At 44.7% G+C, this 14,149-nt stretch overlaps 1 protein-coding gene across 4 annotated transcripts in view; it reads left to right on the top strand.

Annotated features, from left to right (window-relative positions):
* WDR19 (WD repeat domain 19) overlaps positions 1–14,149 on the top strand; it is a 93,113-nt gene that overhangs the window by 74,684 nt on the left and 4,280 nt on the right. For 2 of the 4 annotated variants that reach the window (XM_033214006.1, XM_033214007.1), the window contains exons 31-36: positions 1,812–1,936; positions 4,474–4,555; positions 6,659–6,809; positions 8,849–8,972; positions 10,257–10,333; positions 10,645–10,769. In XM_033214006.1, coding sequence (XP_033069897.1) covers positions 1,812–1,936; positions 4,474–4,555; positions 6,659–6,809; positions 8,849–8,972; positions 10,257–10,333; positions 10,645–10,756 — 671 coding nt within the window. In that variant the 3' untranslated portion in view covers positions 10,757–10,769. Of the gene's footprint in view, positions 1–1,811; positions 1,937–4,473; positions 4,556–6,658; positions 6,810–8,848; positions 8,973–10,256; positions 10,334–10,644; positions 10,770–14,149 lie in introns of those variants that run through there. The other 2 variants (XR_004437907.1, XR_004437906.1) reach the window with 2 other exon arrangements.

Consider the following 14,149-nt stretch of genomic DNA (forward strand, 5'->3'; position numbering starts at 1 on the left):
GTGTAGGAAAGAGTAGCCCCTACATTTCTAACATAGGCTTGCTTTGAACCCAAAAGACTAAAGAGATGACCATTTCTAGGTTTCAGAGGGGTTAAACAATGTACTGTCCTAGGGGACTGTTTAAATGTAAGAGACTAAGACCGTCTCTTGTCAAGTGCTATTTCCTCTCCTCCCCCATAGCCTCAGAGTTTCTGCCTCATGAATGATGTCTCCTCTCACCCCTCCAGCCCACAACCCCCTTCCTACAGACTCATGACATTTTCTTCCATTCCCTGTGTTTGGCCTTAACAATATGAGACATTAGGCGATGGAGGGTAATGATGCGGTGCTGTTATGGACCTAGTTCTTTATAATATGCAGAGACTGTTGATAGACTCTTCAGGATGGTTCTGCTCACATGTGCTCTGTCAGTACTTATTGAGTGACAGAATTAGTCTGATATCTTCATTAATTTTTGTGAGCTGATCTTAAATCTTTATAAATGTGGACACAATTTTGGAAAATATGCAGTCAAATAAATCATTACTTTTTTGAGCTTACATTGATCTAACAACACCTTCTTCCTGTCAGATGCGTGCTAGGAGCTCAGGATACAGAGAGAAGTGAGCCACAGTTCAGCCCTCAAGGTCATAATTTGATGGGAGAGACAGAAAGTAAATTCAGAGTTGTTGGACAGGGTGACAAGTGCCAGACTAGAAAGAGAAATAGGCTGAAAAGGCACAATTAAAATAAGAGCGACTGCTGGGTTACCCACAGCATCCTGAAGGTTGGGGTAGGGAGAGTTGGAGGATGGAGACGAGAGAAGGCAATGAAAGCTTTAGCTGAGTTTTAAAAGGATGGGGGAGCAGGAGACGGGGAGTGGGAGGTGCTAGGAGATAAAGTGCTGGGATATGGGGAAATGGGGGTGTGGGGAAGTGCTGGGATGAGGAAAACTGCTGGCAAGGCTGAGCATTTACATGCCTGGAGAAGGAAGGGAGGGAAAATCAGGCCAGAAAGGAGCGCAGAGGCCAATACTGAAGGGCACGAGTCCTCTGCTCAGGAATTTGCACTTACAGGCGTGAGTGGCGCCATTGGAGGGTTTTATGCAGGGGTGTGACCTTGAGATATCTGAGAGTGGATGAAGGCTTGAGGGTTTTCAAAGCATACTCTGACATCAGATGTGGGCCCAGAGCGATCCTGATGAGCACTACTGCAGAAGGAAATGGTGAGAAGCTTTCACAGTGGGCATGGGAAGGGAGGCTGGAATTGGGAGACTGAGAGACTCAGAACTCCATGGCCTGGTAGACTTCAGGGCCAGGGGGGTGCCCTGAGGAAGAGTAAGACATCAAGGAGGACACCACCATTTTTCACCAGAGGGACTGGCTAGGTGTTCATAACATCAATTAAAATAGGAAATCTGGCTGGATGCATTGGCTCACGCCTGTAATCCTACCACTTTGGGAGGCTGAGGAGGGTGGATTTCTTGAGCCTAGGAATTTGAGACTAGCCTGGGCAACATGGTGAAAACCTTGTCTCTACAAAAAACACAAAAATTAGCCAGGCATGGGAGGATCACTTAAGCTCGGGAGGCAGAGGTTGCAGTGAACAGAGATTGTGCCCCTGCACTCCAGCCTTGGTGACAGAGCGAGACCCTGTGTCTGATAGACAGACAGACAGACAGATAGGAAATCTGCTGAGCTGCTTTGAATAAGACATTATTAAGCGATTACTAATAACAGGATTAACAAAATCCACTTGTAAGATGGGGGTCCATAGAACGTCCTCAGATTTCACCCTTTGCAGTAATGTAGTTTTACCACCTTTTTTTCAAGGCAACTACCGGAATGCACACGATGTTCTTTTCAGTATGTACGCAGAACTGAAATCCCAGAAGATCAGAATTCCCTCCGAGATGGCCACCAACCTCATGATTCTGCACAGCTATATACTAGTGAAGGTGAGGCCCATGGAGTGACTTGGGACATAACCTGCCAGGTGTTTGTCCCCCATTGAGATTTTCTCCAGGCATTCTCCATTGGATTAGAGCGATTGCCTAGATCTCTGTATTGTTAAGTAACAAAACAAGATACAGAACACTTCTACAATACGCTGCCTTGTGTGGAATGAGACACGGGGCAGGAGGCACAGCACCAACTCCAGTGTGGGGACAGGGAGACGAGGGGGACCAGGCTTCCCCATGTGCATCTTCTTATAGTGTGGTGTGTTGTTTTGTCTTGTTTTTGAGATGGAGTCTTGCTCTGTCGCCCAGGCAGTGGCACGGTCTCGGCTTACTGCAACCTCTGCCTCCCAGGTTCAAGCAATTCTCCTGCCTCAGCCTCCCGAGTAGCTGGGATTACAGGCACACACCACCACACCCAGCTAATTTTTTTGTATTTTTAGTAGAGATGGGGTTTCACCATGTTGGCCAAGCTGGTTTCAAACTCCTGACCTCCCAAAGTGCTGGGATTACAGATGTGAACCACCATACCCAGCTTTCTTATATTGTTTTGATTTTGAAACGTATAAATGTATTACCTATGCCAGAAAAATAGATTTATTTAAAACATCTTTGTTTATCCAAAACTTGTTAATTTATTTATTCTGTTAGTGGATTTCATAAAATTCCATTTTTTTAAATATTGTTTAGTCTTCATCCAAATATAAAAATAATACATATTCACTAAGGAAGTGTAAAGAACATCAAAAATAATTTTTTAAAAATTCATCCTTTAAGTCCATCGTCCAGATATAACAATTGTTAACACTGTGTTGTATATATTCTTTGTACTTCTATAAATGCATGTCTTTTACCAAATTGGGATTATGTTTAGTTGTGTATATTGTTTTGAAATCAGTAATTATCAATACAAACAAAAATAGATCCTGCAAACTTCAAGTACTTGTATGTATGATTTACATAAATGAGCCTGGGCATGGTGGCTCACACATGTGATCCCAGTACTTTGGGAGGACGAGGGAGGAGAATCATTTAAGCCCAGGAGTTTGAGGCTGCACTGAGCTACAGTCACACCATGGAACTCCAGCCTGGGCAACAGAGCGAGACCTCAACTCTAGAAAAAGACACAATACAACTTACATAAATGTCACATATATTCATGTGTACATTTATATATATATACATATCTCTGTAAAGATACACGCAGATCCAACTGACATATTTTTTCAAATGTTCATTTATGTCACAGTACATCTTTCCATATTAATGCTAAATTGGTTCTCTGACCTGTCTACAAGAGCAGTCATGTTATGAATGATTTATATCCTAATTATTGTCTATATCAGCACTGGCCAGTAGAACTTTCTACAGTGATAGAACTATTCTATATCTGTACTTCTCAATATGGTAGCCACTAACCTGGCTATGGAGCACTTAAAATACAGCTAGTACAGCTGATAAACTACATTTTTAATTGTATATGGTTTTAATTTTTAAATGTAAGTAGCCATACATGACTAATGACTACCACATGAGACTGTACAGGTCTATAATGCTGATTCTAAGGGAAATGCATCTGAAGTTATAACTTGCAACCTCCAAGAGTACTTTTCCCTTCAGAGAGTCAGGAGGACCCTTCTTCCATAAAGAAGGGGGTTGGAAGGAGGAGAGTCTTTCTCAGCTGCAGACATGAGTGGTGATATCAATGTCCTGGGAGCACAGAATCTGGCAAAATGGAGCCTTTAGGAGTGCAGTGGGGGAGGGGAAACACATTGGTGGGAGATGTGGGGCAAAAATAGGAATTCCTGTAAGAGGCCCTCCTGCAACAGAGCTTTCTAGCACCGTAAGCCACAGGGGTGCTTCTCTCGTCCTTTTCTTTTTCTCTGGCCCCAAGCGTTGGCATCATTTCACTCTCACCCTGCACATTCTCACCAAGTATCAGCAGCCCTGACCCCTTATCTGTCTGCTTCTCTCCTCCCCACTGCCCCACTTTTTGGCCTCCTTATCTCACCCTTGGATGACTGCAGTGGCTTCATGGCCTGGCCCCTGCTGACTCTTGAGGCTCACCCCATCCTAAATGCACCCCTCAATGTGTCACTGACCCTGCTGGTCCTTGCCTAGTCTCAGGCCTTCCGCCCATCATTGCCCTCTTAGCACAGACAGGGCCCCTTTCCTTTAGCAGATCATTCTCTTTCTTTCTGCCTGATTCCTGACTCACTCAGCTTTCAGGTCTTACCACAACTTGGTGAAGTTGGTCCCCCAAGAATGGCCAGTAAGAGATAGACTGGGGATTTGAACCCATATCAAGTGGTCTAGGGCAAAGTCAAAAGCAGAGCATAGAGTAGGTGAGGCCATGGAGCCAGGCAGCAGCTGTTGAAGAGAAAAAAGGGAGGGATCTCCAGTGGCATCAGCCAGGAAAGTCTACAAGGATCCCACAGTGACCCTGGGCCAGAATCAAGGAGTTATTTGGGGGAACAAAGCATGAATTGGGGATAATCAATGACTATGAGAAGAGTAAAATGCGTCATTTGTTTCAGATTCATGTTAAAAATGGAGATCACATGAAAGGGGCTCGCATGCTTATTCGGGTGGCCAACAACATCAGCAAATTTCCATCACGTAAGTACCACTGACCACGCTGCATGCCCCATGCCCCACGCTGGCACGGCACCCCTTGTGCAGGCTCCTCAGGCCGCATGCCCCATGCCCCACGCTGGCACGGCACCCCTTGTGCAGGCTCCCCTCGTCACTAACTCGTTTAATTCTCACAGCAGCTCCATGAAGTGTCATGTCAGGGCCCCAAGACCACTCCCAGGTTTGATGATTCTTCACTGGGAGGATTTACAAGAGTCAACACACGATAGTACCAAAGCTGAGATTTACCACAGCAAAAGGATCTGAGGCAAAATGAGCAGAAGGATTCGCCCAAAGGCGAGCAGGTGCAGGCACGGACCTCCAAGAGTCCCTTTCCAGTGGAACACACAGGACGCAAGTTCAGTAACTCCTCCAAGACTGACTTGTACAACATGGTGAAACGTAGAGTGCCAAGAAGCTCATTAGAGACTCAGCAGCCAGGAGTTTTGTTGGGGTGTGGTCATGTAGGCACCCCCTGCCTGGCATGTACCCAGTTTTCCAGGCTCCCAGAGAGCAGGTGTTCAGCATAAACCACATTGTTTGTACAAAGATTTTAGGCACAGTGAGCCACTCATCAGTTCTGGAAATGGTGGGAACCGTCTCCAAATCTGTGTTCCAGATGCGAGCCAAGGGTTAGCTGTTCAAGCCTTTCCAAGGATGACAGTCTCAGGCCTGCACACACAAGTACTTTTCTGCACAAACTGGGACAAAAGAAAAGAAACAACATTTGCCCAAGATCACGTTGTCAGCTAATAATAGTCTGACTCTGTGTTCATAAGCACAGTAGGATGTTGCCTCTGAAAAGGCCCCGCTATTCTAAAAGCCATGTCATGATAGCGTTCTGAAATAATTAAATCCTGTCACATTGTGACAGGGATCAGCAAACTTTTTCTGTAAAGGGCCAGATGTAAAATATTTTAGACTTCGTGAGACATACGGTCTCTGTCACAGCTGCTCAGCTCTGCCATCTTCTCATGAATAATACATAAACGAATGGGCATGACTATGTTTCAGTAGAGCTTTATTTTTGGACACAAATGTTAACCACATACACTTTTAACATGTCACAAAAATATTTTTCTTTTGATGTTTTTTCAACCATTTAAAAATGTGGCCGGGCGCGGTGGCTCAAGCCTGTAATCCCAGCACTTTGGGAGGCCGAGACGGGTGGATCACGAGGTCAGGAGATCAAGACCATCCTGGCTAACACGGTGAAACCCTGTCTCTACTAAAAATACAAAAACTAGCCGGGCGAGGTGGCGGGCGCCTGTAGTCCCAGCTACTCAGGAGGCTGAGGCAGGAGAATGGCGTAAACCCGGGAGGCGGAGCTTGCAGTGAGCTGAGATCCGGCCACTGCACTCCAGCCTGGGCGACAGAGCGAGACTCCGCCTCAAAAAATAAATAAATAAATATAAAAATGTAAAAATCATTCTTTGCTCATGGGCCATATAAAAAGTCAGAGGGCTAGATTTGGTCCATGGGTCATAATTGGCCAACCCATATTCTCTAAGTGTATTTTTGTTGTCGTCGTTACATGAAAGTCTACCATGCGGGCAAAGTGTTGGATAGGACAAGCACTCTCATGACTGCTGGAGGGAATGGAGATTGGTATGGCATTTCCAGAAAGCAGTTCGGCAATTTGTGGTAAGAGTATTTTTTAAAAGGTCCTGTTTTTGAGCCAGTAATTCTGGGTATCTGTCCTGAAGAAAGAATTTGATGCCTGCAGAGAGATTAGTGCCTAAAGTCATTAATCCCCCTAATGCTTTTATCAGCAGTCCTGTCAGATGCAAAAAAGTATATCTAAGAGGTGTGAAAGGAAACTCATGGAAGTGTTGCCTCAAAGGATGCAGGTCCCAGTGTTACAAGGCAGACATGGTGTAATCAAAGGAAAAGCAATTGATGGGCAGTTAGCCTGATCCCATGGCTACGTACTTTCCTCATTAAACAGATCATATCTGGTTCTTTGCAGAAAAAGCAAAGTTCAGAGGCTGTGACCCTGTTTTCCTACAGAACCAGGGTGGAGTCCCGCCTGTATCACTGAGGACAGGAGACACTGTGCCCTTACTGCTCTCCCATTTTCTCTTGCAGACATTGTACCAATCCTGACGTCAACTGTGATTGAGTGTCACAGGGCAGGCCTGAAGAACTCTGCTTTCAGCTTCGCAGCTATGTTGATGAGGCCTGAATACCGCAGCAAAATAGATGCCAAATACAAAAAGAAGATCGAGGGAATGGTCAGGTAGGCAGAGACAGCTATTTCTGCTATCTAATCACATTTCCCAAAGGTATTTCCCAAAATGTAGCTGCCAATGTGCAGGTTCGATAAGAAAACAGCGGGGGGCCAGGTGCAGTGGCTCATGCCTATAATCCCAACACTTTGGGAGGCTGAGGCGGACAAGTCATTTGAGGTCAGGAGTTCAAGACCAGCCTGGCCAATATGATGAAACCCCATCTCTACTAAAAATACAAAAGTTGGCTGGGCCTGGTAGCGCACACCTGTAGTCCCAGCTACTCAGGAGGCTGGGGCAGGAGAATCGCTTGAACCTTGGAGGCGGAGGTTGCAGTGAGCCGAGATTGTGCCATTGCACTCCAGCCTGGGCAACAGCGTGAGACTCCATGTCAAAAAAAAAAAAAAAAAAGGTGGGCATAGCAATTAGGATTGTATTCAGCTCCAAGCAGCAGAAAACCTAACAGCAGCTTGACCAAGTCAGTATTTATTTGACTCATACACAAGGCATCACAGTCCAGGGCTGGTGTCACTGTGCCTTGATGCCACCAGACCCAGATCCTCCTGTCTTCCAGCTTTGCCATCCATAGCATAGAGGTTTCCTCCTCATGGTGGCAAGACATCTGCCACACCCCCAGACACCATGTCTTCGTTCCAGGCAGGAAGAAGGAGGGAAATGAGAAGTCAAAGGGATCTTCTCCTTTTTGCTCAGGAAGGCACCATCCTCAGGACCTTCAGTTTTCACCTCCGTGGCCAGTACTCTGCCTCACAGCACTTAAGGCTGCTAAGTGGAAACAAAGTTCTGCTGGCAAGGAGATGGAGAGAAGCAGCGAACTCCGTCTGCCAAAGAGGGATAGAAAATCGTGGGCATTCTCTGTGGGAACTTCCTACTCACAGGGCCCACTGCCAGCAGAGACCCCATTTCCAAATCCTATGCAGCCCCAAAAGCCCTTAGGCATGTCCTCGCTTCAGAAAGCGTCAGTAGCCTGCTTTTTCTAAAGGAAAACTAGGAAAAAGTAGCCCTTGCATTTGGAAAAGAAAAAAGTCATTGCAGTCATGGAGTAATTCTAAACAACCACTTATTCAGAGGAGTGATGACATTTGGGGTTCCTGTTCATTACATTATGATGAGACCCAGGTCCCTGAGTCTTGACCCAGACCTTAGCCCAGGGAGATGACTAAGATTGGTAATGACAAATGGAAGCAAATGACACTTCACTGGTAGCTGGACTTGGGAGCCACCCTCATGGCAGAGAGCTCTAAGGTGGATAGGAGTACGTGGAATACTCCTTTTTTTAAGCCTACGTAGCTTCAGACCAAATCACTCTGACCCAGAATACCTGCTAGCATGGAGAATGGGGTGGGGAGAAGGTAACTAGAAAATGCAAGATCATATTTACCCCCGCAGCATAGAATCACGCTAGCTGAGGCTCTGGCTGGGAGGAGATGCTAGTCATTCTCTCCCCATGCACAAATGGTTTATAGCTATGTGGTCCAGTATGGTATCTGCTAGCCATATGTGGCTATTTAAATTTAATTAAAATGGAATAAAAGTTAAAACTTAGTTCTTCACACTACCCGTATTTCAAGTGTTCAAATGTGGCTCATGGCTACCATATTAGACAGCACAGAATCCGAACATTTCCATTGTCACAGACAGTTCTATTGGACAGTGCTGGTATAGCTTTTACCACTTCTGTTACACAAAAGAGAGAGACAGAGGATAAATACCAGGCTCACCACTCCAGTAGCACAGGAAGAGAGAAGACCACAAGACCTACCCATGCTTTCTGCCGTTGAATGTGCTATGAACTCCGGTTCCCAAAGGTGGCCCATGTAACACCCTAGAACCTAACCAATCCTAAGTACTCTTCCTCCTCCCTGGAGTGGATCAAGGGCTAGTGTGAGCTTGTAAGTATCTCTCTAAGCCCAGAGTCTGACTATGAAGTGGGTGTGTCACGTGCCCCTGGTTTTCCAAATATGCTTTCTCTTTGCCCTCCCCGGTACATGAATAAAACGGTATTTTTAATTGACATGATTCTTCCTCACAGGAGACCCGATACATCTGAGATAGAAGAGGCCATGACTCCATGTCCATTCTGCAAATTTCTTCTCCCAGAGTGTGAACTCCTCTGTCCTGGATGTAAAAACAGTATCCCATATTGCATTGCAACAGTGAGTTCCTTTATAGTAATTTCCCTTTCTTTGCATATATATTTGTAACCCATTTGAATATGTCAATATTTTCTTCACTTTTAAAATAATCTTATCCCTCAAATTTCCTGCAACATCTGGCATTTTATTTCGTGGTCAATACAGTTAAAGGTGATATTCAAAGCAAATAATAATAGTGGAGGCACTATCACTGCAGGGCTCAATAGCGCAGACTCGGGGATCAGACTGTCCCAGGCTCAATCCTCTGCAGCAACACCAACCACAGACTGATGAGCTAACATGTGAAGCCTTGGTGGCATCCTGGCAGGCTGCAGGACTTAATAAGCAGTAGTTTTCGCCGGGCGCAGTGGGTCAAGCCTGTAATCCCAGCACTTTGGGAGGCCGAGACGGGCGGATCACGAGGTCAGGAGATCGAGACCATCCTGGCTAACACGGCGAAACCCCGTCTCTACTAAAAAATACAAAAAACTAGCCGGGCGAGGTGGCAGGCGCCTGTAGTCCCAGCTACTCGGGAGGCTGAGGCAGGAGAATGGCGTAAACCCAGGAGGCGGGGCTTGCCGTAAGCTGAGATCCAGCCACTGCACTCCAGCCCGGGCGACACAGCGAGACTCCGTCTCAAAAAAAAAAAAAAAGCAGTAGTTTTCATTATTATAATATTGAGATCTAGTGTCAGAGAACTTTAACATATCAGTTTATTTGTAATTCACTGAACTAATTTAAGCTTTATTTTAAAGAAAACTAAATTCAGGTAATGATATCACAAAATTGAAGATGATTCTTCCTTTAAACATGAATCTGATAAGCAAAAACCTAGCTTTAGTCCTTTTAATGCCATCTGTTACCCACCTGTGTGAAATAGCAATGATTTTATAATTTAGAGGTCTGACTTATAACTGGAGTTCAATTATTATAATTGAATAACAGGCAGGGAGCAGTGGCTCACACCTGTAATCCTAACACTTTGGGAGGCCGAGGCGGGTGGATCACTTGAGGTCAAGAGTTCAAGACCAGCCTGGCCAACATGGTAAAACCCCGTCTCTACTAAAAACACGAAAATTAGCTGGGCGTGGTGGCATGCGCCTGTAGTCCCAGCTGCTTGGGAGTCTGAGGCAGAAGAATCGCTTGAATCCAGGAGGTGGAGGTTGCAGTGAGCTGAGATTGCACCACTGCACTCCAGCCTGGTCAACAAAGCAAGATTCCGTCTCAAAAAAAAAAAAAAAATTGAATAACAGTGGGAGTTTTTAAAACAAAGATGAATTTAACTCTTAAACATACCGTTTCCAGGGTCGACACATGTTGAAAGATGACTGGACAGTGTGTCCACATTGTGACTTCCCTGCTCTGTACTCCGAATTGAAGATGTAAGTGTGCATCATGTCACCCAGTCTGACAGATTTGTCCAGACACAGGCCTTTCATTCTACTTCTTTTGTTCTGAAGCATCCTTCTGTTTATTTGTGTTCCTAAGGATCTCTAAAGACTCAAATTGTCTTTAAGAATATTATCCTTAAAGAGGATCTCGCATGAGACTGAATAGTTCTGATTCTCAAATTGCATGGTGGACATGTATTAGGAGGTGTAGACAGAAAGTAGTTGTCTTTCTCATTAGAGTAACCCAAAGCTAAAGGAATGTTATATATTTAATTTACTCTGTCTTTCCCTCCCCTAATCAGCATGCTAAACACTGAAAGCACATGTCCTATGTGTTCAGAAAGATTAAACGCTGCTCAACTGAAAAAGATTTCAGACTGTACCCAGTACCTGCGAACGGAGGAGGAACTGTGAGCGGCATGTGCAGGTGAGTGGCAGAGCACCCATGTGCCTTCTGGGCGCAAGGGTCCACAGTGTGCATGCAGCTTTTTTTTTTTTTTTTTGAGACGGAGTCTCACTCTGTCGCCAAGGCTGGAGTGTATTGGCCAGATCTCGGCTCACTGCAAGCTCCACCTCCCGGGTTTACGCCATTCTCCTGCCTCAGCCTCCCAAGTAACTGGGACTACAGGCACCCGCCACCTCGCCTGGCTAGTTTTTTAATATTTTTTAGTAGAGATGGGGTTTCACCATGTTAGCCAGGATGGTCTCAATCTCCTGACCTCGTGATCCACCTGTCTCGGCCTCCCAAAGTGCTGGGATTACAGGCTTGAGCCACCGCGCCTGGTCGCATGCAGCTTTTCACTGTGTATCAGTATCAACTCCTTTTAGTGCATCATGGAACTTGCCAGATTTGAACAATCTGACAACCACCTTTTGATGTGTTTTTTTTTAATGCTAAAACGCAAGCATTATTGTCTCCATACAAAGGTTATTTGGCCAAGCAGCATCATTCCGACTAGACCAGATTGTTTCAAATCTCACAGGGGTCTTTTTAATCGCACCATTAAAACTAGAGTCAGCTAATAAAAGGTTTTTTTTTGTTTGTTTGTTTTTGTTTTTGTTTTTTAGGGTCTGTGATATAATTCAGGAGAATATATTGTAAAAATGTTGGCTTCCAGAGATTTGGAAATAATCTCCATTTCTTTTTCTTTCCAAGTCCCATTTTTGTCACATGGAAGCTGCACATATTCCTTCTACTTCATTCCATTGGAAGCACTTACTCATGGCCATATATACTGCAGAGGAAGACAGAGAAATGTAATCTTTAATTGAGAAGCCAAAAGCCCTGCCAAAACTCAGGATATTCTTTTACCAAAGGGAGAAGTGAAAGTAATTCATCTCTGACACGGCATCTCACACTTAGCCTGGTTAAACAGAAGTCGAGATTCCCCCCACAACCTCTCTGTTTTCCCTTCCTCAGGAAGCGGCAGCTCCATCCAACCAGTTGGACAGGACAGAAACCCTACATGTTATCTAGATTCCTCCCACCCTTAGCCCCCATGAGCAAGGGCTTTCAGGCTATCTCCAGTATATCTGGTTCATGGTTCTCTTGGCTTTTGATTGCACCTGCAGAAACAAAGAGCCTCCAAAGCTGCCCATGAACAGGCCCAACCTCCTCCTCCTGCCTCAGGTCTGATTACTCACCATGTTGCAGCCCCACCGGCCTTCTCGCCCTTCCCTGACCGCTCCAAAATGTTTTCCACAGCAATTGCACCCTCTTACATTCCTACCAGCTGCACACAAGCGTTCGTCTCTCCACTCCACATCCCTGCCAACAGCTGTTGTCTGCCTTTTTTTTTTTTTTAGACAGAGTCTTGCTCTGTTGCCCAGGCTAGAGTGCAGTGGCATGATCTCGGCTCACTGCAACCTCCGCCTCCCAGATTCTGGTGATTCTCATGCCTTAGCCCCTGAGTAGCTAGGACTACAGGCATGTGCCACCACGCTCGGCTAACTTTTGTATTTTTAGTAGAGACGGGTGGGTTTCACCATGTTGGCCAGGCTGGTCTCGAACTCCTGACTTCATGTGATTTGCCAGCCTCAACCTCCCAAAGTGCTGGGATTACAGGCATGAGCCACTGCACCCAGCTGGGTGTTTGTCTTTTTATTGTTCAGTTCTAAGAGTTCTTTATGTGTTCTAGATATAAGTTCTGTATCATATATATGATTTGGAAATATTTTCTTGTGGGTTTTTTTTTCCCCTTTCTTGATCCTTTTTGTTTTTTAATAGAGGCAGGGCCTTGCCACATTGCGCAGGTTGGTCTCGAACTCCTGGGCTCAAACAATCCTACCTCGGCCTCCCAAAGTGCTGGGACTACAGGCATGAGCCACCATGCTCGACCCTGATAGCATTGTTTCATGCACAAGGATTTTATTTTGATGAAGTCCAGTTCATCTGTTTGGTTCCCCCTGCCCTTTGGTTGCTTATGCTTTTGGTATTGTATCAAAAACCATTGCCAGGCTGGGCACAGTGGCTCATGCTTATAATCCCATGAGCCAGATGGGAGGCCAGAGTGGTAGGATCACTTGAGCTCAGAAGTTCGAGACCAGCCTGGGCAACACAGTGAGACAGTGTCCCTACAAAAATAAAATAAAATAATTAGCCAGGTATGGTGGCATACACCTGTAGTCCCCGTTGCTTGGGAGGTTGAGGCAGGAGATCACTTGAGCCCAGGAGGCTGAGGCTGAAGTGAGCTATGATCAAGCCACTGTACTCCAGCCTGGGCAACAGACTGAGCGAGCCCCTTTGTCTCAAAAAACTAACCAGCCAATCAACTATTGTGCAAACTGGACACAGTGGCATGCACCTGTTATCCCAGATACTCAGGAGGCTGAGTCAGGATTGCTTGAGTCCAGGAGTTCAAGACCAGCCTAGGCAACATAGCAAGACCCCATCTCCAAAGTCATGAAGATTTGCACCTGTTTCCTTCTAGGAGTTTTGTGGTTGTTACTCTTACATTTAGGTCTTTGATCCACTTAGTTTTTGTGTCTGGTGTGAGATAGGGATCCAGCTTCCTTCTTTTGCATGTAGATATCCAGCTGACCTGGCAGAATTTGCCAAAAAGACAAATTTTCCTCATTGACACTGGATTATTGTCTATTTGAGTTCTAAGTTTTTTATGTATGTATTCTTTGTCACATATATTTTGCAAATATCACACGCTGTGGCTTCCCATTTATTTTTCTGAATGGTGTCTTTTGATGAGCAGGTTTTGATTTTGATGAATTATAATTCATTAATTTTTAAATTTGAAATTTTATGGTTGTTGCCTTCTTTGTCCTAAATATATGTGTGTATTTATATATATATTGCCTACTAACAAGTCAGAAACATTTTCCTGTTTTCTTCTAGAAGCTCTAGATCTGCAATTTATCTTGAAATAATTTTTGTTTCCAGTGTGAGGAAGGGTTGGATTTTCTTCCCCTCAAATAGATATAAAATGTGGGCCTATTTCTGGACCGTCTCTTCTTTGGCATTGATGTGCTTCTCCCTTATTTTAATACTACACTATTTTGATTACTGTGGCTTTATAGAATCTCTTAAAGTCAGGTATTGTGGATCCTCCAATTTGTCATTTTTTTTTTTAAGATTGTTTTGGCCGTTATTCTTTTTATCTTTGTAGACAATTTTAAAATCAGTTTCTCAAATTCTGTTTAAGAAACCTGCTCAAATTATGATTGGGACTTGTATTAATTTTGTTGCTATATAACAAATTATCACAAATTTAGCATCTTAAAACAACACACATTTATTATCTCACAATTTCTATGGTTATGGGTCAGTAGTCTAGGTATGGCTTAGCTGAGTCT

This window comes from Trachypithecus francoisi, unplaced genomic scaffold (genome assembly GCF_009764315.1).
Source record: "Trachypithecus francoisi isolate TF-2019V2 unplaced genomic scaffold, Tfra_2.0 Lachesis_group1, whole genome shotgun sequence".
Classification (NCBI taxonomy): Eukaryota; Metazoa; Chordata; class Mammalia; order Primates; family Cercopithecidae; genus Trachypithecus; species Trachypithecus francoisi.